General features: G+C 46.0%; 1 protein-coding gene across 1 annotated transcript; it reads right to left on the bottom strand.

Annotated features, from left to right (window-relative positions):
• Positions 1-5,526: 5,526 nt before the first annotated feature.
• On the bottom strand, positions 5,527-25,254 carry LOC149339504 (putative cytochrome P450 49a1). The gene is made up of 9 exons (XM_089550495.1): positions 24,983-25,254; positions 23,642-23,879; positions 20,297-20,487; positions 16,233-16,437; positions 12,697-12,856; positions 11,248-11,417; positions 9,302-9,380; positions 7,768-7,980; positions 5,527-5,879 (listed from the first exon to the last, which is right to left on the bottom strand). The coding sequence occupies exons 1-9, from the start codon at positions 25,194-25,196 to the stop codon at positions 5,766-5,768; spliced, it is 1,584 nt and encodes a 527-aa protein (XP_089406621.1). The 5' UTR covers positions 25,197-25,254; the 3' UTR covers positions 5,527-5,765.
• Positions 25,255-25,961: the final 707 nt, after the last annotated feature.

The following is a 25,961-nucleotide window of genomic DNA, read 5'->3' as shown; positions in this document are numbered from 1 at the left end:
TCTGATGAGTAGAATGTTCGAGTACCTTCCATTGGATTATGATATGTGATTATACCAGCCCGACCCACTCTCCCTTAATATCTACCATCTAATCCCCACAAAACCGCTCTAATGCAGAAGTAATTTCAAGTAATCTACCTTAATTCACCAATGAATCAACCCGTATCCACGTTATTCCATTTTCTGGGATGGCCCTTCTTCAAGAATTTTGGAGGTCCTCCGGAATATTTCGAGGTTGCCCAAATTCCAGATGCTATAGCGTTTCCTTCTTATAATGTGGTGTAGAACGTCCCAAGATTTTTTTTTTTTTTTTTGGTAGGCACCGCAGGGGGATGACACTGCTCTAGTCCCGCGCCGCTACTCGGCTAACCCTCCGCTCGTTAGCTGTTGCTACTCGGCTGTGGCGTCATGCCAGCCACACCGGAGGGGAGGGCTGGTGTATCCATTCCGAGGAAACAGTTCTATAACAGCTTTTTGCTGTAAGATATCTGAAGTCCCAAAGACAGAAAGCAAAGAAATTCAAATTGTGCCTGTAAGTTTGCATGTCTGCCTCGCACTGAGGTGACCAGCTACTTATAGCATGCACATTCCGGTCGTACGCAGAAAACCTGGATTTGAAACGACAGCCTTCACCAAAACACAACCGCCGAGCGAGAATAAGAATGGCCGTTCGGCGCCCAGCTCTTACCAGTCTCCAACAAATACTGAGTGAGATACAGTAGGAGGTATAACAGAAGCACAGTCCTGTATGCTGCAGGAGGCTGAAGATATACACTTTCTTTAATGGTAAATACGCACCATTGAGGATTGCATATGAGAGACTGCAACACGACGAGGAATCTTAACAGCAATTTTAATATAAATGCACACAACAACCTTTTAAGTATTCACAGGGAATGTGAGCAACTGCGGTGGCCCTTCGCGAAAACAGCTTCCAGAGTTGCTCTCGTTCTCATCCTGTTTGGCGCCCAGAGCAGCAACTCTGCAGACCGAACAGTCTCGCTGTAGTGCTCGTCGCAACTCACGAACGGTGGTTCTACGGTGCGTACTGTTCGGCGACCCCAAGCCTTTTTCATTCATAGGAGCACCACGTCTGTTCCTTACTTCACGTCAGGGAGAATTCAGCTCGCACAAGCGTTGTGTGACAGCTACCGGTTGCGTAGTGCGCGCCCCTGGAAAGAAGTGGGAACACAAACTGCAGCTCAGCATTCTAGCGATACATCAGCTTTGAAGAAGCGAAGCCCTATGGTGTGGGCGTGTCCCATAGAGTCGTTTATCTTTACGTGAAGGAGGAGACGCGCTAGACGGACCCGCCTGACTTCTTCCCGAACGTCGAGGGACATGCAAGCGAAAAAATTGAGTCATAGTAAGGTGCGTATTTTCCAGCAATAGACTCATCAAGTACAGAGTGTTGATACAAGTCTGAGTAGCAGTTCCTTCTCAGAATTGCATAAATTAGTGACAGCCGCATAGTCACAGTAAATGGCAGTACAATGTCTCGTTGTGGAAAGGGAGGAACTTACCGTTTGTGCAGTTGGCAGCAGTTAGGTTCGAAGAACGCTGTCATAAGGTTATCTGACCTCCCAATACATACTGAGTTGTCTCACATAGAATGGTGCATTTAAAAAGCCACACCACCGCTTCACTACTGCGCCAGTAGTATGTTGTATGTATACTCCCTGGTAACTACGAATACAATTGAGACCGTTGTGACGTCGTCAACAGCGCGTGATCACCAGTGGAGCAATCATCCTCAGATTTGAAATTTTTAGGGCCCTAAAAATTTTCAATTGGGCCCAAACACAAATATTTCACAGAACCCCTCAAAACAATGGAAGTTTTACCACGCCAGAAAATAAATTAAGGTGAATTAGTGGCTCGGATTAGGATACTCCGATATGGTAATCCAATCGAAGGTACTCGAAAATTCTTGAATGCGTACAATGCGTACCATATAAGGGCAATAGAACTGGTTCCAATCGGAGTTTCTGTGGGAAATTGCAATAAGAGCATGACACTCATTGTTGACACTATAGAAGGCAACTTAAGTGCTATCACATTTTATCCTTTAAGGATGTTTTTAAAAAGGCCCCCAAGTTTTTGTCATTGCTGCTTTACAGTCTTAGGTGCTGCTAAACCTTTGCGACTGAGTTGTTTCACCTCGTTTGACAAGGAACATAGTGTGGGGTCTTGCCGCTGAGTCGGCCTTGACTCGGCTTCGGTAACAGTCACTGCTATCAGGCGACACCGACAAGCCCCGAGAGTGTAGCCAACTCAGCAGCAAGGAAGCGCTGCATTGCATAGAGATAGCAAGCCGCAAAGGCAGCTTTTTCTGTGAAAAGGAGAACTACGTGTTCGCAGCGGTCGGTGAACTAGGGTGTTACTTCAGAGAAAAGATTTGGTAGTCTGAGACAACGCTTCGTCGACGCATAAGTTTCGCCTACGAAGTTCATACAGAAGATAGCCTCAATAGAGGATATGAGCTATTATGGGGGACCTCTTCACCGGGATAACATTATAGATCCAAGCTCCTTTGGGTGACAGAGCACCACCGATGTCTTTGCAAGCGTAAACGTGTAGCTTAGCAAAATATGAATGAGTAGAATAAGCAGTAGAAGTGAGGATCGCTTCGGTTTAAAGGGCTACTGAAGCGGTTTTAGAATTCGATGAGTTCAAGGTTGCCGAATGTGCGAAACGTGCACGTAAAGCCTGCGAAATCGTTTTGTTCTAGCATTTAAAATGGTGGCGTAATCGCCGAATAAAGTCGTAGTCGGCGTTCAGGCTTCTCTGAAGTGCACAGCGACGGGCAGAGGCCCCGTTAATGACGTCACGTATGACGGCACTACGTTTACAGCGAAGAAACGGTTATTCCATGGAAGAAAACCGACGACAACGAAGGTGAAGCTCACGATGCATTGTTTGGCGCCATCTGACGACACACAGCAGCATGCAGGCGTAAGCAGCGGACATCTTAAATTTCGGCAACAATGACGTCACTGCCCAGTTTCCCCGCACTCCTCCAGCGTAGTGAGAAGAAGCCGAATCACCGTCGCGGTTTTAATCGATGATTATGACGTCATTTTAAATGCCAGTGCAAAAATACATTTCATGCTTTATCTAGAAGTTTGATAGATTCGAATTCTTGAATAACCTCGAATTCTCAAAAAATCGTTTCAGCTTCCCTTTAAGCATATTAAGAAGGCATCAGAGTAATCTTCTTGTATGAAGGCAATTATTTGTGTGGAACAGCGGAGCAATTGCGTCATCCAAATGTCAATAACTGAGCACGGTTGCAACGACACAGGCTTTTCAGTAAGGGACGTGCAGGGAAATCCGTGTGATGTCTGCATTGCATGGAATACTAACATTAGCGTACTTCTGTATGCAGTCACTGTAAAATTTCATTGTGCTTCTCTAAAGCGAGATCCCACAGTGCCTACATATTCATCCATGTTACCTTCGTCAACTGCGCCCTCCATATTATCATATTCTTCTGAGCTCGTCTAACATGAACAACACAGTCTCGTAACTCCAGCGCACACTATGTGCGCTTGTAAGAACATCGGTGCACCTCATAGATAAGTTTCGACCTATTGCTGACCTAGAGAAGCGGGCTCTCACAGTAGCCCATGTGCTTTATCAAGGCTACTTTCTTTATCTACTACGTCGGCAAAACTCAAAAGCAAAGCGACAAAGCGTCATCGAATTTCTTGTCGACGACAAGCGAAATACGCTCCAAGGTAGCCGGCCTTCACGACTAGTGTCATGGACCGACAAACGACGTAGAGAGATATGAGCCCTTTCTAACCTAAGACATGATGGAAACAGTAAAATAATCCCGTACACTCCTGAAGACATAGTTCGGCGTCTCGCTGATAAAACCGAAATATGAGCGCCATATTTATTTGAGTGCTAGAAGAGCAGAACAAAATCGAGAGGTTCCAAGATTTCTGCGTCATAAAATTAGCTTCGCTGTAACCACTAACGAACGCAGATACCGGTCATTGTGAGCGAGTTGGTGATTTTTTAAATAAACTTAGGGCTCATTGGCGAAGGCTTACTTGAAAGGCAGCACAATGTGAAGTTCGTTTGGCTGAGTTATTGCGTTTGCGATGCATTTTTCATTTTTCTCTTGAAAATTACGATGAAAAACAGAATACGCAATAATTTGTATTGTGGTAACAAATTCCAATTGTACCTCATTACGTAATGCCTTTCGCAGCTAATATTTCTGAAACAAAAAATCAAAGGTGGTCTCGTTCTCTTTCAAACAAAAAGAAAAGATGAACTATCAGCACATGCGCTGCAAAAAAAAAAAAAGTTTTCTCGCCGTTCTCACCAGCCCTAAAGACTCATTGAAATGGACCGTCTTCAGTAGCGTCCTAGCATGGCCCCAGCATCCTCGTTTTCAATTTTCTCCCGGAATCCACGAAGAGTCTTTCAGCAACAACCAACGCGACGAACTGCGGAAGAATAGTTAGGTGCAGAGGTAGGTAGCATCTTCTAGGTCCACACCGATGCACATGTGTTCCAGGAGTAAACGGATTAGATGCAGAGCTCACAAAACATGCAACGCCAGGCATGCCCAAAGATGACTGACGCCCATCTGCTCTGGCGAGCCGAAGCCAATACGTCTGTTAACTATATGCACGCATGTGAGCGCACCCTTTGGTAGTAAATAAATTATCGCAGAAAAAAAAATAGGAGGGGCACTTAAGCTCCTCCGAAAGGATTGACGCGATAGGTTTAATAAGTTAATGCCCATATACGCGGAATTCGTCGTTATCAACTTTATATTTACTCATATGTCCCAGGGAGTCCTCATACCACTCCTTGCGCTATGGGGCAGCGGTTAAGGGATGCGCCACTGCCTCGCGATGCCAGGTGCTGCCACAGGTGGGGCTTGTGTGACTCAAATTGCTCTTCCCGAGCAACCTCTCTCAATCAACCAATAATTTAACTGAAACCTATCGGTGTGGTTAGTTTTCTCAGAATCAGAGGGGCTGGTTGTGGACCCCATAAGGTCACGTCACCTAGGTTGCCCACATAGGTTGTTTCTCTGGGTGTGGCGGCTTGGGCCACCCTACGCCACCCCATTTATCGCCCAACGACGACAATGCTGACGCAAAATTTTCTGCGTAACGGGGCCTTTAAAGCTATCTCAATAAATGCGAAGGACGGTTAGTTCGCCCGGTAGCCGCTAGAGGGGAGCGCTAAAAAAGGTTCTTAGTCCCGTGACCTCCATCGCTTGCGGCAACATTGACATGTTTGCTTTTCCTAGAACGCAAGTAGATCAAAGGTTGCAACCTTCGCATTAAATAATGGCAACCAATTTGTCTTGTCATCGCGCATCATGCAGTCACTTTTGAGATGAGAACACTTTGCGACATGAAGTGGTAAAGAAAATGCACTTTTTAAACGTGCAGGGCATGATCTACAAAGAAACATCAAACACTTCTCATAGAGGAAAAATACTTTATTGTAGAATCGAAAGTTTAGAATCGCGCTAAAGCGTGCCCCTTATTCTCTCGAGAAGTAAGAGCCGGTAATTAATATGTTATAGTTGGCGCGTTGGAGGGGCTCAGCCAGCACCGTCATTGCGGGGAAAAGTTGAGCGCTGGGTGTTTGGCCACATGTGACGATGTTTGCCTTAAACATAAATATTAACATCGCAAGATGGCATCGTAAGGGTTCCTTTGGGATCAAAGGTCTAAAGAGAGAACCTTGCACGTGCTGAAGTTGGCGACACCAATTCAAATACGTGTTCAGATCCTCAGGTTACGGAAGCGTAGTCTGGCCGGTTCCTTAGGAATGACGAAAAGCTTTTCGTGAAATTGAACATCCTGGTAGTGGTGCTCGACTTTGTATCTCTGCAGGATCTGGTCATGGAAGTACAAAGAGAAAAAGCAACCAGGCGTTAGTTTGATTAGTTGTGGATAGTAAAACGCTTGTGTATTCATTTATATTTTCAAAGATGCGAAGAGTTTGGCATAGGGTTGAATAGATTTAAAACATAAAATGTTGCATTAAATAACTGCTTTTCAAGGCATTATTAAGACGCTCTGAGGAAACAATGCCTGTTTCTTGTATTTCTGGCAGTAACCTAAAGAAAGGAAACAACAACAAAGCGACTATTCGCATTTTAGTCAACGAAAGTGGCCTTTACTGCACCCGAAACGTTACGCTTTTTTCCACACATTCGGCCAATATTCAAAACCATAGTTACTTCTTACCGGTATTATAAAATAACGGACGCAAGTGTATTCCGTAGCTGGATACAAGTCCTGACTCATACTTCTTATGGCTAAATCATCTGCAAGTCCATGCTTATCGTTCGCGCAGTCAGATTTCCTTTATACATACAGCAGTTAGAGAAATACTAGATTGAGTTGAAAAAAAAAAGAATAAAGGTGATAACCAAATTATGGCAGGATGCGAATGAGACGACACTCAGTCAGACGTTGCAACCGAGCAAGAGTGGTTTGCGAGTCTTCGCCCTGATGCGCACCAATAAAGTGTTGCTAGCCTGGGCTGGCTTCATTCCAGTAAAACTGACAGCGAAGCTTCCTGAAAAATTGTTTTGTGCCCTAGTTCCGTACACAAACCACAAGCCATGGAAGAATTTCCTTGCTACACTCACAAACAAAAACGAGAAAATTTCAGCTACCACTCAGACACCATATGATAAATGTTTTTCCGCACAGCCTACATTTCAGATGTGAAATCCTCAGTTCTGAACACCCTCTTCATATAATTTATGGGGTTGCCCAAAATATAAAAAGTTAATTGTAAAAAACAGGAAATATGAAACCTGTCCCATCATTCAGAACTGTGTAGCTGACTTAATCAACTTTATGACCAAAGCTAAGACGGAATGCATTGAGATGGTACTCTGGAAATGGAGTGTCTCAACGCTTTAGCTACTTAATAAAGACGCTTCCTTTCTCATTTCACGCCTATGTTTGACTAAGTTAGTGAGTAAACTACTGAACTTCCGATAGTGCTCCAAAATCTCCATCGCGATTTAACAATTGTCGTCCAGTGAAGCCTTATCTATTTCCACTGAAGCTGGAAGTGGTGGTGCAGCAGAGCTCGATCAACGTCGATCTTATTGATGTATGCGCGATCATACTTCCTACTAGACAAATATTTTTGACAGCTACACTGCGCCAGCTGCTTCATGTGGTCAGCGTAGCTGCGCGCTGAGCCGTAACACCACCGCTCCGCCAGCTCCGCCACCACCGCTCCGCCAGCTATGACGTCACTCCGCCAGGAGTGACGTCATAGCCCGCAGTTGGTGTGTTTGCTGTGCGCCTCGCCGCTGCGCCGACGGCGGAGCAGACGCCGCCCGCCCCGTCAGTTGTGCGCATGCGCGGAGTGACGTCAGAGCACGCAGCTGGTGTTCGCTCCACGCGCATACTTGCGCTACAGTAAACTACAGAGTATTTGAGTACACTATATATACATTACGCTAGCATTTAGAGCCTTCAGCGTGGCGGCGCCATTTCTGGTCACGGGGTTGGCCACGTGGTGCGGAGCCAGCTGCCGGCGGTGCGGCGCGCTGGCGAAACCGAGTGCGGGAGGAGTGAAGAGGGGGAAAGTGAATCCACGTCCAGGGATAAATATGAAGAAAGAACGCCCAGCGAAACGGAGCGTCGAAAGATTGACTTTGCAATTCGACTGAGCGAGTTCCACTCGGCCAGCTGTAGCTATTGCGTCACTCCAGGATTAACCAGAGCTAATCCACAGCCAATTTTTTTTGAGTACCTTTGCAAGAATAATGGTGAGCTCGATCTCGGCAATCCGCCTGCCGATACAGATTCTTCGGCCGGAGCCGAAGGGTAACGCGGCGAGCGAGTTGTGGACCCAACCATCGCCCTTTTCTTGACTTGTTATCCATCGCTGAGGCAGGAAAGTATCCGGTTCACTGAAGTGCTCCGGCAGTCTGCTGGCCTCGAGGGAGTGCAGGAATACCGTAGTCTGTGGATAAGATTTTAAACATGAATGCACGCTGTGACACACATTCACTCACCTGGTTTCCAACGAGGAAAAACAGACAATGATACGCAGCTGAGAATGTGCGCGCCGATTTTTGCTGGCATTGTTCTTTAATTACTGCGCGATGAACGTAGCAATGGCGACCGAGTGTGAACAGCTCAAGGCACACATCTCGCTGGTTGTGGGCATTTTAGAATGTTTTATTTGTTCTATCCAAAATAGCTTTAAAGAGGATTCCTTCGCCTCCAACGTATTAACAAGATATTACACGGATCACATTCTATAGGAAGAACCATCTGCAATTTTGCGAGTTGAGGTAGCTTCTCTCAGAATTCAGGAGTTGTCAGTTTTGTAAACACTATTTCAGAATTACTGATTTCGCGGTAATATTTATAGAGTGAAAAGAACCCATGAGAGGTGTGGCTCCTTTAACGTTGTGACAGCGCTGTCCAAGCTTTTATTAAAGTACACCCCCCCCCCCCAAAAAAAAAAAAAGAAGAAACGACGCAAAGGGACCGTTCGGAAGATTCCACTCAAAGGAGCACTTCTGTAAAGGTCGTCGACATGGCAAGCTTATGGGTTGTAGTCAACAGGTTTGTCCATGCTCGCGACATGCCGGAAATTTGGGCTCCTATATCATTTTGCACGCTTGAACGTAGCCCGGGATAAAGAAAAAAAAAAGTTAAATCGCTACAAAGAGCGCTTTAGTCCATTTTCTTGACTGCCTTTCATTTAAAGAGTGATGCTCCCCACTCATCTCCAAAACTGATGAATTCAGATCCTGAGATCAGTATGGAATGATATTGTTCTTCATCCGCATCTAGCTGAAGTGAATAAAATTGAGGGGGACACTTAAGCTGCGTCTTAACGGTACGACGCGATAACGTTAATGGGTTCAATGCCCATATATGTTGAATTGGTCCTTCTCAACATTACATTCACAGATCCCTGGGAGTCCTCGTACCACTCCAGGCGCAGTGGTGCAACAGTTGAGTGATGCGTTAAATGACTAGTCCTTAATCAAATGGCCACCTGCGACGGTAGTTACTTTTCTCATACTGCGTCGGGCAGGTTGTGATGACGCCACAGGGTCACGTGACCTATAGGTTACCCACCTAGGTTGCGTCTCCTGATATTTTTCAATCACAACGCCGCCGACGACGACGGATTTTCTGCAGAACGGGAACCTTAAGCGATCGCGTTAAATGCTTATTAATATTCCATATCGGCAACGTGTCCTGTTTGTTAGGCCCGTAATAGCGTCATTTCGCATAACTTTTTTCGGTATCGGATATACACCTACCTTAGCAGGAATGAGGTAACCTGACAATACAGTGTCTTTCTGCAGCCTCCGGCAGATGCCCAGTACTGCTGGATTCAGCCTGGTGCATGAAGAGGAGAAAAAAAAAAGAAAAGGAAAAATTGAAGCCTTGCTATCTTTCTGGCATACTCTTTAGGCATATCCGAGAAATACAAAAGGGAACATTTCACCGCGGGATAAAGGTCGGTGGTGAAGTAGCGTTAAGCGATGGCTCCCGTCATCGAAAGTAGAAATAACGAGCAAAAATTGCATTAACTTGGTGAGAACACACGTGCAGTCTGCGCCACCCTTGTGTAGACGCTGGAGGAGTGTGCAACCCGAAATAAGAAGGGAAATTAAGAAGCAGCGTATTCTTTCCGGCCAAAGTGCTATATATGTCATATTGTAAGGTCCAAAACTGTGTTCGTTTTTTTTTTTCTGAGAACCTTGCGCCATTAGAAATAACTCATGTGCCTGCTAACTATCGCATCAAGTTTCTTGACCTGACCTGTCATTTTAGTGCTGTTAATGAATGCTGAGTTCTTTAACCTACAAGTAAAAGCACATTGCTTCCGTTTAGCTCAGCCCATTCGAAACTTGTGAAACGGTGCATTGTGGCGTCATGCTTTAAAATGCCACGAAAAAAATCATGTATTTATAGAACTGTCTGCAGTCTTTCCTGTCAGGTCAAAAGGCTAGCAAATGCAGCATACCCTCTTCGTATTTTTGCATCAGTAGCAGAAGGGTTGCTTAAAATACGCAGTGCAGTCAACTAATGTAACGGAGAAAGGAATGCGGCAGTTCTTTATTTCATCCATAATTTGCTATAATTTGCAAAGAATAGAAAAAATAGCTGGAGTTGATGTGGTGTTTTCGGCTCTTGAGAGATTAAGTTGCTTGTTCGCGCGTATAAATGGCCTGAAAAAAGTGTGAAAGCGGTTCCAAAGTGCAAGAAAAACCACCAGAAAAAGTGTGTGTCTTCGAAAGATAGCCTTGTGAATTAAATCCATTTGCCTTGCGGTGGCTCATACATCGGCCAAGCCAGTCGTCTCAACGAAAGGCAAAGGGAGCATTGCAACAATGTTAAGAATACTGCCCGCCACATCGGCATTCGCTGCCGCGATTGCTGCAGCTTCGCAGTGCTGACAAGCAAACGGGTTGTCGCTAATCACAAAGATCAGCTAGAGAGAGAAACAATAAAGACATCATAAACCATGAAGCCGGGTGCAAAATGCCTAATGAAACTGCTCGTTGCAAACCTAAATTAAAAAGCACAACTATCTGCTTTTTCATTATTCCTGTACTGACGAAATGTGTGCTAGCTCGGAGTGATAGGGTTTGATCCACTTCTCACTCTGCTTTTTTCCTGTTTTTTTTTTCTGTGATACTAGAGTATATATAGCAATAGCGTCCTGAATAAACTTCTGTTAGTTCGGCGTTGTATTTATTCCTTGCTCTCCTCTCGGCCTCGAGCCACTGCGCTGCTTCACATGAGACCTCATGCGGCAAATAAGTGTTGGTCGCCGCGGTGGTTGGTTCGCTCACAGTCCGGTGGGCAGGTTGTGGTGGCGCCACAACGTCACGTGACTTACGTGGCCCACCTAGGTTTTTCCTGGGGGCTACCTTCACCCCTTCTCCATCAAGGCCCCACATTCTATCTGCGTGTTCCAGCCGCTCAGGCTGGGAGGCCTGTAATGGTCGCCAACGACGACTCCGAGGCCGGACAGTTTTTTCGGACAAGGGGTTACTAGCACTCTCGTTTAAAAATCGAAATAAATTCGAAAGCTTGATTTAAAACATTAACCTACAAGATAACAATGCTGGAACGACTAATGGGCGACGAAGACATATTGATATATGTCACGAAACAGGCTGACTGAATAGCAAGCGCACTCGAATTGAAAAGCTCCCAAGCTCGACCAATAAAGATAGAACTGCTTATCACTTACCTCATAGTCTCCTTCATGCATGCGTTCAAGTATGGTAAACGCTCAACGTGTTCAGGCTGAATGGCACTAACGTCGTCTCCGACAACAGTGAGGACTTCATTGCGTGCTCTTTCCTGCACCTCTGGATACTTCGCAAAATCGAGCAGGCAGGCTGTGGCAGCTGAGGCAGTCTGAAAAAAGTATCGCTTTTGTGGCTAAACGGAGACATTCTTATCGTGACAATCCAAGGCTAGCAATAACATATAATGTGCGGTACTTGAATAGTAACAGTGAATTATGCAGGGTCTTGATTGATGCAAACTTCGGGACCTGTTTGCGACCTGTATACTGAACCCGGCTACATAATTCAAATGGTAGCGAAGCGAAAATAAAATACTGTAGCATTCTCGAGGAAGGTTACATTTCTGTTCCATAATAAGCGAAGGTGTATTGAGGGTCATATAAAAGCCAATCTTCTGTTACGGGCCACATACGTGGAAACCAGTTCTGCAATAATGCTATCTGCAGTTAAGAGATCAAAGGAGGGGCTAAAAGTTTTAAATAAAAACAAAGATTGTAGCATCACTGCTGTCACGTGTCGTTTAGAGCGACTGCGGTGCTAATGCGGTAGCGACGTAACTAGTACATGAGCTGCACTCCATTAAGAAACAAAAAAAAAACACAGTAAAGCAAGGAATGACATTGCGTGGACAGGAATCGCAGCGCGCACGAAACGGCATTCGGACAAGCGTGTCCTGGTGGGTTTGTGAGTAGGCGTGCGATGGACGCTGTGTTGGAGAATTGTTTTCTCAGAGACTGGCCAGTTTTTCGTGTGGGCCAGTGTTGCTAGGTGCGAGCACTTCTCGCTGGAATATCGCCTGCGGTGGCAACCAATGTGATCTATGGTCTTTTCCAAACGTCGCTCTCCCGATTGGTCAAATATCCTGTTGAGGAATGAATAAACTTCCTTGAAGCGACCATTCATCGAGCTATGTTAGAGCAGGTGACTTGGCACATGCTCTCTCACTGCGTTTTTTGCCTAACAACAGCAGTAAATTGGTGAGCGTGCCTTTTCCGAGTGAAGCAAAGGTGTGCTGGCAACAAATTGACCTCCATTAATGCAGGTCCGCCTTGCAACTACCGCGCCATTCTTTTCACGATGCTCGTACAGAACCGAAGTAACGTCAACCCGTGAGTCGGGGGTATCTGCGTGGGTGAAGAGCAATCACGTGGTGCGATATGTATCTGACGGTGTTGTGGCGCATATCACGGGAACATCAAAGTTTTGGTGTGACCCTGGTATGTGCTTGCTCAGAAACTATTGCTCTAAAGGTTTTTGCGGATTAATTCGTTCAGGTTAGAAGCGATGCATCCTCAAGAGTGCTTCCGCAGGACACTTACTTATTTCCGTTCAAGGTTTTTAATTTCTCGGTTGTCGCCGAGAAAGTAAATAAGAAATAGCTCACTCACTGTTTCGATGCCTCCCATAATGAGGTCTCTTGTAAACGTCACTATATCTGCAAAGTCCAGCTTGTTGTCTACAAGCAGGTGCTCCAGAATTGTGCGTGGCTCACGCGGTGTTCTGTTTAAAAAGCGGGATGCGGCGTCATTGATGTGTTTGCTTACACGCCTGAAAATAACGGAAAACATGAGGCGGTCAACGCGCGCTAGAAAAAATTTTATAATGACCTACACCTCTCTTCCCCCCCCCCCCCCCCCTTGTACCCCCAAAGAGCAAGGATGAAATACAGTATATATAAGAAATGAATCTTGTGGAGGAGAAAACAACAAAGAAGCTGAAGACTATGCTGCTTAACCTTCCTTAACCTCCTAGCTGCTTAACCTCCGGTTGCGGACAGGGATGAGCCCTGACTAGTTTTCAAAATAGTTAACACAGTGATGACTGCACACATAACTGCCATTGTCACTCAACTGCTTTGCATCTGCCGTTAAGCTGCCGCTGAATGAACACAAATAGCTGCAGTTGCCTGTGAACGATTGGGCTTATTCCTGGCTGAGGGGAAATCACTGTCTGGTAAGGTGCGCGATTCGAATTCAGTTGCCCAAGTTGGCCTTCGCCGGTGGAGGGAGTCAAAGAGCGGACTGCACGTAGGCTGATGTACCCTATTTGAGCAGAGCGGGAAGCTTTGTACATATGAACATAGTTGCCTGCCTATTTGGTGCAAATTAGTGCATGCGGACGGGACGGCGACGACATTGACACTGACGACGCTGAACGGACAGAAGTAGGCCAATACTGCTAGCGCTGCAAAATTCGCGGACAGCACATGTGGTACGTACAATGCTCTATACGGATCAAATTCTATATTCGATAGGTCGAGGTCAAAGAAAAAGAAAAGGTCACCGCTTGCGCCATTGAAGTGTGGTCTGCAGCGATAGAAGCGAGAATACATTTGGACCTGCCTTGGTTACTGCTCCGGTACTTGCCCAGGGACAATCCTTCCTCTAGAGGGCCTACATAATCACGCCGACGCCTGGCTTAGGGTGATGTCAGACTATCGCTCACCACTTATTCCCGGTCGCAAGAAGTCAGTGTTGTCAGCGCATAACACCGGTGGAAACGCCCGATTTTGGCTGAAAGAACTCAGCTCTGCGACTGAGCCGTCGAACTGGTGAGTGCTTAGCCTAGCAAGGAGGGTATTGGGTTATGAGAGAAAGAAACACGCGGAAAGTATCCCTCAAATCTTCTCAACGTCGTGTGCGTGCCTCCTGAGTTCCTTGATAATCAGCACCGAGATAACCGTAAAAGAATCGCTCGTGCATTCGACATCTGTGTTCTGTTGCGTCTCGCAGGAAGACATCCATCCAGTCATTAGTGGAAAGTGAAAAATGGACTAACTAGCGGTTTCCAGTACCCGAATTAACAGCTCTCAGACCCCGCGTGCTCCACCAGACGAACGCAAGGCAAACCCGCGCAGCTCATGAGGTAGCAGCACGTCGAACAGGTGGCAACCACCTACTGTCTTCTTTCTTCGTATAACGGACACCAACTTCGTCTGCTGCGATACCAATAATTGGCTCTGATTAGCGGCTACATCTTCAGTCGACGCCGGGAGCCTTTTCGGTGAATTATGGATTCGGCACCAAGGACTCATACCTCTAAGTCGGAAACCTTCCCGCTTGTTAAGGCTGGACAAGAGCACTTTCAAGAAATGAGGCGTAAGGTTACGGTGGTCACTTGGCTTTCATAGGACCAGCAAGGACGAGGGCACACACCCTACCCTGTCAGCGTGTGATGAAGCGGGCCTTTGTCAGTCAGTGAAAAGTGAGTTTGATATGCAGTTTTTCCTACATCGGAACGAAGGACTTGCATGCGCGTCGCACAGCGGATAGGGGCTTTGTTCTGTTCTGTATACTGCGCTTTCATTTACATTTCTGCCATGAGCATAAAGCGTTAAGCTTTCTATCCTTGGATCGTCTGTGCCTCGGCGACCATTTCACGGTGTTAAAATTCGTCCGGTTTAGGCCACCGGTAGGGCCAGTGCAACAACTCCTTATAGCTTTGGGATCCTCCAGAAATGCTCATCGACTGGCCAACAATCTCGCGTGATGTATCCGATGTTCTTCATGCTTCTCCCTCGACAAAATTCGCGGCTTAATTTCTTGGACCTGTAGGACGTGGGCTGGCCACTGCCCCTGCAGCCGAGAGCCTTTCTACGTAGTCGCTGCAACAGGCTAAAGTGTGTGGAAGAAAGCTGAGCAGGCTCAATCATGGAACAACACAGTTTCGATGTAAATCTGAGCGTGAGGCGTGAAAAAATCTACGCGTTCCACTTCCGTTTGCAGCGACATTGCCCCGCTCGTCCCTTGCACTTTGGTTCCCCGCAATGAGTCTTCCATAGTTGAACAAGAGAGGGTGCCGGCGTCGCAGCGACACGAGCGCCACAAATGGCGTGACTTCTGCGCATGCGCGGGGGAGGACAACTGGCTCTTCGGCTGGGAAACTATTCGCGTACGAACGCGTCGCTGCGACGCTCCGTTCTTAGCCAGCGGGGCGAGGCTGTGGGAGAGAATGCTCTCCCGCATCTCCTCCCGTCCGGTCGTGGAGTGTCGCGAACGTTCGCTCGTACCCTTGCTGGTTAGTCGGATGGCCTGGACTCCTTGGCGTATTTTCTTGCTAGCTGGCGTTTTTTTATAGCAATAAATGCCTGTTTGGGTCAGGCAGAGTGTCGTTCCTTTGTTCCCCCAGAGCAAGGCCTGCTGTGGTCGGAGTGCGCTCGGTGGCGTACGTGATTTCGGGGTGGGATCCGGCAGTATCGAAATGTGTCAGCCGCGGTTGAGCGGGGAGAACGTATTTATCCCCTCTTTTAACACCCCACAGGTTAAAATCCCGCCTCGCCGATTAACTGCGGAAGCAGAACAATTGAGTAGCTTGCCACGTGGTGACCGTTACAAAGTTCCTTTATAATGCCGCAAAGAGGCGCTTTCACTCTTCTTTCTTGTATAGAATGGTAAGTATCGCGAGTTACTGAGGCACTCCATTTTATACCTGACTCTTCCATGTCCAGTTTCCTGAGTACCTGCTCTTTCAAGGGATCTCTACGGCTCCCTTGACACAAAGGAGCCGAAGCGCTCCCGAAATGTCATTTTTTTTACCATAGTCAGGGGCCAGTGAACTTCACAAGGTTACAGGTGTAGGGTTTAAAATTTATTTTAAAAAATGGCGTATTTATGGAGATATTTATAAAACAGAAAAAAATATGCAGAAAAAAATTATTTGCAAATGAAAAATGAATAAAAAGAGCATCGTGGCAATTATCACCATCCCGTTTCAAAGGGGACGCTACTATCTTCCACCCATGTGGCGTAGTGACCAGGCAGTGAAATCAATAAATGAATCTGGATGCGCCCGTGTGGGCTCAGTTGTAACTTCTAGGGCGTAGAAGGCGAAATACAGAAGCTTGCCTTCCTTAATGAAGATCGAATTGCTTCTTCGCAAGATGAAAAAGTTGTGATCATTAATAGTGATGAGAATAAAAGCTTACACCGCGTAGTCGTCCATAGCGCGCTGAAATCTTCGCCACATCGGCGTCGTGAAGTAGCGGTAGTATGGAAAGCGGTTACAAAACGCCTGCAGGGAGTCCAGGGTAACCATTGTGTCTTCTAAGATGGCTTCGCTGTCAGCCCATGGAGGCGTGTAAGGAGCCTCTAGGCAGCCGAGACGAACACCTATACATATGGCCACCGTGCCTGTGGAAAACAAGAAAAAAGTGCTTATCATCTGAAACACAAACATAGCATTGTTTAAAATACTCTAACAGAACTTGGCTTTAGACCGTAGGCACATAAACCTTTGCAACAATTTTCGGCGCTCATATTAAATTGGGGAAAAGAGCGCCAATAGTGGATTCGGCCCTTTCCACTGGAACATTGCTATCAACAGGAGAGTGCACAGAGACATAGTTATGAAAAATGGAAACGCGTGCTGGACAACTAAACCACGCAGGGAAAAAGGGCTGAACAAGGGGATAAGTGAAGGGGAAAAAAGAAGATAATGTATCTTGGGTTGTTGAGGCACTCTGGATTTTCTTTTATTCCTAACTCTTCCCAGCCTAGTTCACCGCATGTACACAGGAGGTATTCAGGAAAAAGTACCTGAGAGATTGTCTCCCCCTGCCTGACACCCCTCCATAATGAGATCTTATCACTTTTATTAAAGAGGACTATGATGGCGGGGCAGCCACTTTTGACAGTTTGCAGTACATTTACAATATGATATACCTCTTGCATACCATGGTTCCGCGATGGCGGCATGACTTAGAATTTCGACTGAGACAAATGCTTTCTTTCAACGATGAAGGCTATATACTAGATGTTTCACCTAAGATGTTCTGCCAATTTTCAATAAAGGCTTCTGAGTTAGAACAGTACATTTTTGGCATGCCTTTGTCGGCTGTGTAGTACATCAGAATTCAGATAAGACGTGCTAACTATCAGGATAATAAGTAATTTTGATACATATTTTTGCCTACATCGCACTAAAATAAATGCGCTTACGAAGCGCTTTGAGGCAAAGTAATCCCACGGCCGCTCGATGGAGAGCCAGTTGGCTGTCTCTGCCTGTTCGGTTTCTTTCTTTGCTCAGCGTTTTTTATGCTCAGAGTTTTCGTAGAGCGTGAAAACTGGTAAGGAGCAGTATTGGAAGACGGTTTAGCATCTTAGATAAGACCTTGTAATCCTTTCAGTGCACATAACTCTTCGAGATAGACAAAATTTGTTAGGCTACAGCGTCAAGAGTGACAGTGACTTTGAGATTCTAAAACCTGATATGGTTATTATTTACGGTGGGCTACACGCCTCACAAAAAATCAGGAAAATAGCAGTGATAGGTAAAAAGTAACTATGCAGTATTATTTAACCATCCTACTAGCTAGCGCGTCTTCGCTGTTAGCTGGTGCGCTACACCACTGAGAACGCTATGTCGAAAAAAAAAGCAGTCTTCAAACTGAAAGGGCGTATTTTTAAAAATTGCAGAACATCTTGCGCACTGTGCAGGGATTGGTTGTATTCTCCACATTTCTGTATCACCTGAGTGATGGTGGGAACATGGTGAATTGTCAAGTTGCCTTTACGAAGACCAACCTAATGGTTTCGCTGACAAATCTAAGGTACCTTCAGCTTTACTAGCGAATATCTCAGGAGATACCTTGTACTGAGCGGAAAGGAAATTTATGGACATAGTTTTTCAGGCACTTGGCGTACCATTAATTATGGATTAAAACAATGTAGCATCGCTCCAAAGCGCCATTACGCGGATACGGGCGGAAGTTGTTTCTTTAGCACAGTCTTGCCACCATCCTTCAACAAATCTGCAGTTACTTGATCACCACCAGCCGCTCTGCCCCTTTGATTGTTTGTAAGTCTGTTTACTTACGCTTTCTTTAGCGGCGGGATGTCCAGTTCCTCCACATCACTGCCTCCGCCATCAGCGTCTTGATTACTTAAGTAACTGTATGCACCTGTGTAGCATTCCTTACCTACTTTTTCACTATATTATCCATATCCGTAATGACGCTGCCTTCCTTGTTTTAACAGGTACTAAGTGTAGGAAGCTTGAATTGACTAGACGCTCTATGTAATTAACAAGTCAGTTTTTCACCTGGCTTCCTAAGAGTGCACTAAACATGTCGAAATGTTCAACTAAAACATCAGCAATAGAGTTGTTAGCCATTATTTTTTATCTCAGTTCCCTTAGCATTATTGATTAGCTTTGACAGTACTACCCGCCCTAGCCTAACTATGTGGTTAGGCTTATATGCTTTGGCGTTGTTTTAATTCGATCTTTCGTCTCCTGGGAGAACTTATGCGTATCCTGTCTGGTTGCACTAGTGCAATTATCATCCATTGCTTTAGCATCAAGGTCATCTTCCTCGATTAATATGAAATATCTATCCTTCAACGACATCCTGAATTGGCTTCCTTTGCGCTACCTGGTTGATGTGCTTCTTCTTAACTAGCTGCCTGAGATTTTTGCTCAAATTTGGGTGCATTCCAGACCCCACCATCCTGTGGACACTACATCTCCTCTCGCTGAGCACCTCTACATCCTGGACAATGTTTCATTTTTAGCTTCGCCATTGGAGCTCTTTTCAGTTCATATCCGCCCTTCCGTTTGTGAAAGGAGGCTGCAAGGACGGCGGCGTAGAGGCGCAGTGCATGTTTCTGCGCGTCGCTGTTCTGATTTGTCCATTTTCTTTACGCGCTCACGTGCGCGACTGTTGAGTCACTCGGACAACTATCACCACATCGAGACTGTTACCTCGGGCTTCACCTCTCCTTTCTCACGCCAATGATCCTTTCATATCCTTGTTTTTCTGAAAAGCTAGGAGGAGCAAGAAAAGGAGAGCCAAAACAGGCGATCTTCTTGTTCGTTCAGGAATTGGACGCCATTTTGAAGAAGTGATGCCACTCTTTTCACCTGTGAGGTTAGAGAGTTACATTACGACTTCGTCTGCCATTTTGTTATTTTTCTTTTCTGATAGTATGCTGAGGCCACACAACATCTGCACATGATATACGCTCCGGCTGTGCAAGCTCTAGAGAGGGCTCTCTCGTTCTCCTTTTGCTGTCACTCATTCGGGCAAGCGAAGCGCTAGAGCACAGTTTTGCTTTGCAGGTGGGCTTAGCGCACAGAGTGAGCACTCGACCTGAGTCCGCCTCTTGTCGTTTGTCTCGCGCTAAGCCCACTTAAAAATCATGACTTACCAAGTGGACCAAAACTTCACTTCGCTAAGTTTGGCTGGCTCAAGACGTGCCAGGCTCCATCGTTGGGACGCGACGTACGTTTATTTCGAAGTTCGGCGCCCGGCTAGTCCGGCCCCAGATAGTTCTATCCGCATTCTTTTTAAATGGTTTACATGAACTCAGTCGCTGTAAGACTCCAGACTCCAGCATCCTATTCTAAGACAGCGCACAATGCATCGATAACCCCGGGCTACACTTCTAGTAAGCTGTTCATGGCCCGTAAACTGTTTCATTCTACAAATGGCACTAAAAACTTCCCCTGGTGATCCTAAAATCTATGCCACAATCCCCTAGAGCCTGGTCACCCACGTGCTTATCTAAAAACCTCATCACTCCTACTGAGTGCACTAAGCTTAATTACATTAGTTTTAATACCTGTTAGCTCCTCGAAGAGCACTCTTAGGCTGTCTGCACTGGAGAAAGTTCCAGCGTTAAACGTGTCTAAGTTCGGTTTCCATCAGAGGCCTTTCTGGAGCCAGATTCCTAGCATCACATGTGTTACCGCCGCCCTTGGTCAGTTGCACCGCCGGTGGGAGCCAATTACTACATCATGGCGGTCAAATCCGGTTATGGTGAGAGGGTGCGTAGTCGGCTCTCGTAGCTGGGATCATGCCGCTCCCCAGGCCTTGCTACTGAATTCCACCGACACTGGATTTTTCTTTGTTTACCGGGAAAGCAATAGCGCGTCGCTTCCTAAAAATGTGGGCGTGTGTCGGTGGTCGGAGAGTGAAGCCTCAGCCCCCCACCACCCATTTCGAAATAGAGTTAGAAATACCCTCGAGGTACTTGAGTTCTTTTTACTCACTTTCTAAGGCCCATCGCCGCAAGAAATGGAAGCAGTCGTCAACTTCATTTTTCCTGTCGGTGCACTTCTCGATTAGATTGACGGCATCTTCAGCAACCGAGTCGATGGTCGAGATGTACGACATGATGGCGTTGTTCCTTAGTATGTGCGGGTTCCCAGCTTTTCTAACGCTGGTCCACTGCTCCCCTTGGCTGGAATGTCGCCGCCATATAAGAGTGAAAAAAAAAAAGGAATTATAATGAAGGCTGAAAAAAAGCTCTACAGTGGAACCGGGAAAACTTAAACATAATAATACACCAGGCTAGGTCAAAGGCAGATGCATGTCAGTGGCCTTCATATGCCTCGGTATTGTGCTAATCCCCGCCAGTGAGTACACTGCTTAAAAAAACGATTATCTTGGAGGTCTTGTTCATGTTTCCGTTCCGTTGTTAAGTTTTGTAGCTCTAAGGAAGCGCAAGTTATCTTCTATGTGCCTCAAGTGTTCTACCAACAGTCATTTCTTGCCCGTAATATCACCTACTCGTACGGTAGCGTCAACTCGCGTTGATCTTTTTCAATTCAACTGCATTAACAGCCTGATCGGCAAAAAATATGCCGTCGATCATAAGATTCGCCCATTGGCTGGATAGAAGTAACATCACCAGACATGATAATCCCCACTGGCTCGAGGAAAGTCTCACTCTGACTTCCGGTAAAGGCATCAGCAGCTTTTAGTTCTGTTTCGGCACCAACACGTGAAATTAGGTGTCACTGATTTTTTAGCGGCTGTCAGAGCAATACACACCAATATCCTTCTTTGTGGATAGCAGTCAGGATTTTGAATTAGCCTTCCAGCTTCGGCACTATCAGGGAGATACTCCTAAGCCACCGTGATGGCTCAGTGGTTATGATGCTCGGCTGCTGACCCGAAAGACGCGGGATCGATCCCGGCCGCGGCGGTTGAATTTCTTTGGAGGAGAAATTCTAGAGGCCCGTGTACTGTGCGATGTCAACGCACGTTAAAGAACCCCAGGTGGTCGAAATTTCCGGAGCCCTCCACTACGGCGTCTCTCATAGCCTTAGTCGCTTTGGGACGTTAAACCCCATAAACCAAACCAAACCAGTGAGATACTCCTGTAGTGGAGCTGTTTGTAAACCTTTTTCTTGATAAATATTCTAGAAATGCTGTTATGCCTTGAAGGCAAGTGCCCATTGCACCTCAAGACAATTTATCTCCTTTTAGTGTTTTTAAAATCACCTTAATCTGCGAGAATGATTTGACCTGGAAAGATGCACTTCCTCTTTATTTCGACTTACGCAGAACTCCCCTAGTTCTACCCTCATCTTTGGAGAGGCTGGCTTCAGCATCGGACCAACTGGACGACCTGCCTGCTCTGGTACTCCATGCAGGAAGCATTTTGGGTGCTTAATATACTGATCTTTAATAAAGCGCTTTTCTCTCTCTCCCCCTCCTTGCACGTAGCCTACACAAGTCTTTAAACTGAACTATGGCTTAATGCTGCCTCTTTATCTTCGGGTTATTTCTTAAAGGGACGGACAACTGACCGAAATTCACGCCGTCAGGTTATGGCGGAAATGAAATAAAAAATCTTCGCTCCGGATGAAGTCAAGTCGAAGAACTAGACGCGGTGCCGGCGACGACGATATGATTTGCATAACACATCGCGCTAGGCTAGCTGGTTCATTATGATACGAGTGCATGTAGTGCGGCAGAGACGACAAAAGACGAGATATGAATGGGACAAGCACTGGTCCCCTCCTTATTTCATCTTTTAACGAATCAGTCGAACTATGCAACTATGAGCTACAAACTATGGACTATGTCGAACATCCGCAATTAGCGTAACATTTGTTAACGACTGCGGGACAAGCGCGAGCTGTCCGCTCGCTCCACTGCCCGTTTCGTAGTCCTTCGAGTTCATGACAATATAATTACGAGTAATAATTCACACAACTACAATCTTGTATCTAATCAGAAATTCGGACTTCAAGTGAATTCACATCTGCGGGAAAATTTACCACATAACAGCCCACATAACCAAGGTGGTGTTAAGTTTTTGAACTTCTTTGAAAGAGGGTTTGTGATTTTTTTGTTAGTGCTTACGCCTTCTCCAGTGCATCGTCTCTTGCAAAAACGCTTTCTGTTCAAAGGCGCGCTGCCTTCGTGTTGAGTGGAACTAATCCAATAGCGGAACAGCAGCCGTCTAAACACATGCATCAGTACATTAGTGCACATGCAAGCCTAAAGCCCGTGCAACAGTGCACATAATAGGACACAAGTAAACAACAGTCCTGACGACATGTCTTAAGAAGGCAATGGCGACGGTATGTATTGCGTTAGCCTAGCGATAGTGCAGTCCTCAGTACTCGTGCCAAAATACAAGGCGCATAGTTGACGGTAAGATTATTTTTTGAGTTCTGGGACCGCATTTCGTCTCGGTTCTCACTTCCTGAAAAAAGTAGTGAACAAAAAAATTTGCTACCAGCGCTTGTTGGTACATAGTTTCCGTGCGAAAAAAGTCGCGACATAAACAGAACGTTGGAAGAAGAATGCAACTCGAGCGTGCACTATCAACCAAATGATCCCCCATGCTGATACCGACATCGTATGAAGAATGCGGCGTGACGTCACAGAAAAAGTAAACGATGAAAACTGGCATAGAAAAAAAGGAAGCCATTTGTGGCCCTAAGACATAGGATATATGTTATCGGTACAAGGTCAAGGAGTGCGTACTAAAGCATTCGTCTCCTTTCTGAAAAATGTGTACTGTTTCACACATCTATCGGTAACTTCTGTTCACGCTATCTTAAAAATTGTGCACTTATCGATTAGAGGAGTGCAAGTTTGCGCGTGTTCAGAGCAATGATGGGCCTGGTTGCTGCTCGTGGCACGTATAAAGGAGTGATTGGCGCATAAATGAGCGATTGCAACGAAACCTGTGTAGAATGCCAGACGCGCAGGGAAACAATTTTGTTCAATAAATAGACCTGCTTCAAGAAGGCTTCCTTTTTTTTTCTTTCTAAAGTTGAGAGCTTCAATGTCATGAATACGCGCATACACCACATTATTCGCTAAAGAATCATCTTTTAAATGTTCATGCTTTTCATATAGGACGTGAAATCTTACACCAGGGAAATTAGAAACTTGTCAACAGGTTGTTGGGTAACAAAAAAAAAACGAAGCCATCTTAAAGTCGAATATGGCGAAACAATACACAGCGCCGTAAAGGTTAATCTTGCGCTGAACATTTTGCTTTGGCTCTGTTTTGAAGGCAATTAATGCACCCTGTTTTTGTCAAAAAAAAAATACACGCGCTTGTTGACGTCACAGTTAGGTGTACGTACATGTGCAGTATGCTTGCGCCGGTGTACTTCTCCGACGTTTGATCCCGGTAATGCTTTATGGCTGCCATTCCTATGCGAAATGGGGCTCGACCTTCCTCTTGAAAGACGGTTTGAAAATCTTTTATGCTGAACAAATGTACGAGAGAGTAGCGGCCAGGAATCTTCCGAACCACGATTGGGCCGTGAGTGCGGTACAATTTCAGACCTTCTTTGCATGCTTCTTGGACGTTGGCGTGTCCTATAAGAAGATAATGATGAAAATAAATTGTAAGTCATATACTTTGATATTTCTGAAGCAAACGAAATATGAAGGGGGGCAAAGTCCAATATACATAGACAAGAATTCGTTGCCTAGAATTGAACTGTTAACAGCTTACCGACAACCTAACGATGATAAATTGCAGCGAAAAATCTTGCAATGTCGAACCAGATACTGCAACAATATTGTCACGTAGTGCTGACAGCAGTCCGGTGAGCATAGAAAGAGCGAAGATGGCTTCCAAACGAAGCTCTTTATTTGGGTTGACTTGCGCCCACAGAATCGCAGAATGACTCGGCGGCGGTGTAGCAACTGGCGTGCTCGGCGGTCGTCGAACAGAATGCCCGCCGCTCTCGGCCGTGCTCTTTTTGAAGATGATAGTGAACTTTCGAGATAAAGCCTGCGAAGCTACTAGAACATTCCGGAACAATGCATAATCGGCTAAGCTGGATGCGATCAAGCGAAATAAATCTAGGCGTGTCTTGCGTATAAAAAAAGCGATAAAGTTGCGTTCCGGCAGCTTTGAAGAATGAACAAACACTACAAAGATTCGCGGCAATACGTTTCTTCTTGAACAGAGTTTTTTTTTTATGAAGGCTAGCACATTAACTTATGTCGGGAGCACCTTGGTATTATTCTCAATGACGAGCAGCTAAAAAAAGCGCAGATTTCGGATTACAAAGTACTATGACGCCGACGGCAGGGTTAACCGAGTAGAAAATTCTCCACGCATGCACTGCTGTGAAAGAAAAAATAAGCATGAATAGGCATGAAGGCATTCTTACCGCCTTCCTACGCAGATGCCAAATAGGGACGTCTCACAGCCAATGCACCAATGTAATCGCATCTCGCCTCTATGAGTCGAACTTTCTAGGCGAACAACTTCCTGGTAGGGCCTTTCCACCAGCAAAGCATAAAATGCCTCGGGTAATGAAAACTGGCCGCGAGGGAATCGCCAATATTATTTATGATTCAGTTCAAAGCTCGCTAAACATATAACAAACAAACAAAAAAAAAGAAAATCAATCGCAAAGCAAACACAGAGACCGGCTGCCACTCGCATTTCTAAAGAAGTTTCTTACCTGCCGCTCCCCAATACGCTGCCAAGCTGCCGAGTAGAGGAAAAGAATTTGTCCTGGGCACTTGGTCGAATTGTTTAACTCCCGGAGCAGACGTCCGTTCGGTAACCATGCACATTCTTGGTTGAGTGCATTGGAACTGCCCTGCAAAACTAGGGGACGGTAGCACGCTCCTGTCAAGCCGCCTTCCCAAAGCGTAGGCGCGAGGCATAATCATCGTGGCGCCTCGCACGGATCCAACAAGCGCCCGCTCAATCTAGCACATTTGCCAAGCCGCTGTTACGAGCATCGCGTGAAGGAACGCAACAGAGAGGGCTTCTCCGTGGCTCCCACTTCTTCCTTGAAGATTCACGCGCGTTAATCTCGAACGGATAGCGACGTTAACTGAGCCACGCACCGCTTTATCAGACTGGATTCTGCGCACTCGATCGTGCTTGAAGAGCTGAAGCCTACCGTGAGGTCACTCCCTGCTAAGTTTTCCTGCTGCTTCGCGCCGCGAAAAAAAAAAAAAAAAAACGGATGTGTGCGTGGTTCAAAAATCAGTCACGTAGAGTGCGGCACAGTTTTTCCGGCACCAGCATCCAATGCATTTGCCGATGAAAGCGCTTGTTCTATGCCAGGAGAGGGCGCTTGTCCCGACGTTTGCTGGGCGCCGATGCACCTTCTGAAATTTAATTTCCAGGCCACCGTCCACTTGTTCGCGGCAAAGTACTTTCCTCGACGGCAGATCTCCTTCCTTCGTAGAAACGTCCACGACGCTGACAGAGAATTCATTCGGGCATTCACTCCATATCCTTATTTTAGTTGTTTCTTTTAAAGGCCAACAACTAACGAAACTTTGCTACCCGTAAAGAGACTTTTTCTAGTGGTATGTCAACAGATAAAACTAAAAAACAAGACCTCGCAGACACCATCATTTTTCAGGCTGAAACTGGAAAAAGAACGGCCATCGCCAAGTGCTGGAAACAGCGTAAAAACGGAC

Source organism: Amblyomma mixtum, chromosome 6, assembly GCF_055824585.1.
Source record: "Amblyomma mixtum isolate Tamu chromosome 6, ASM5582458v1, whole genome shotgun sequence".
Classification (NCBI taxonomy): domain Eukaryota; kingdom Metazoa; phylum Arthropoda; class Arachnida; order Ixodida; family Ixodidae; genus Amblyomma; species Amblyomma mixtum.
Note: the sequence above shows the minus strand (reverse complement) of the source record. Positions and strands in the feature narration are given on the sequence as shown.

Coding starts and splice junctions, on each gene's coding strand:
- LOC149339504 (XM_089550495.1), bottom strand. CDS start 25,196: ATGATTATGCCTCGCGCCTACGCTTTGGGAAGGCGGCTTGACAGGAGC. Junction 23,880..24,982: donor AGCGTATTGGGGAGCGGCAG/GTAAGAAACTTC, acceptor ATCTTCTTATAG/GACACGCCAACGTCCAAGAA. Junction 16,438..20,296: donor GCGGCGATGGGCCTTAGAAA/GTGAGTAAAAAG, acceptor TGTTTTCCACAG/GCACGGTGGCCATATGTATA.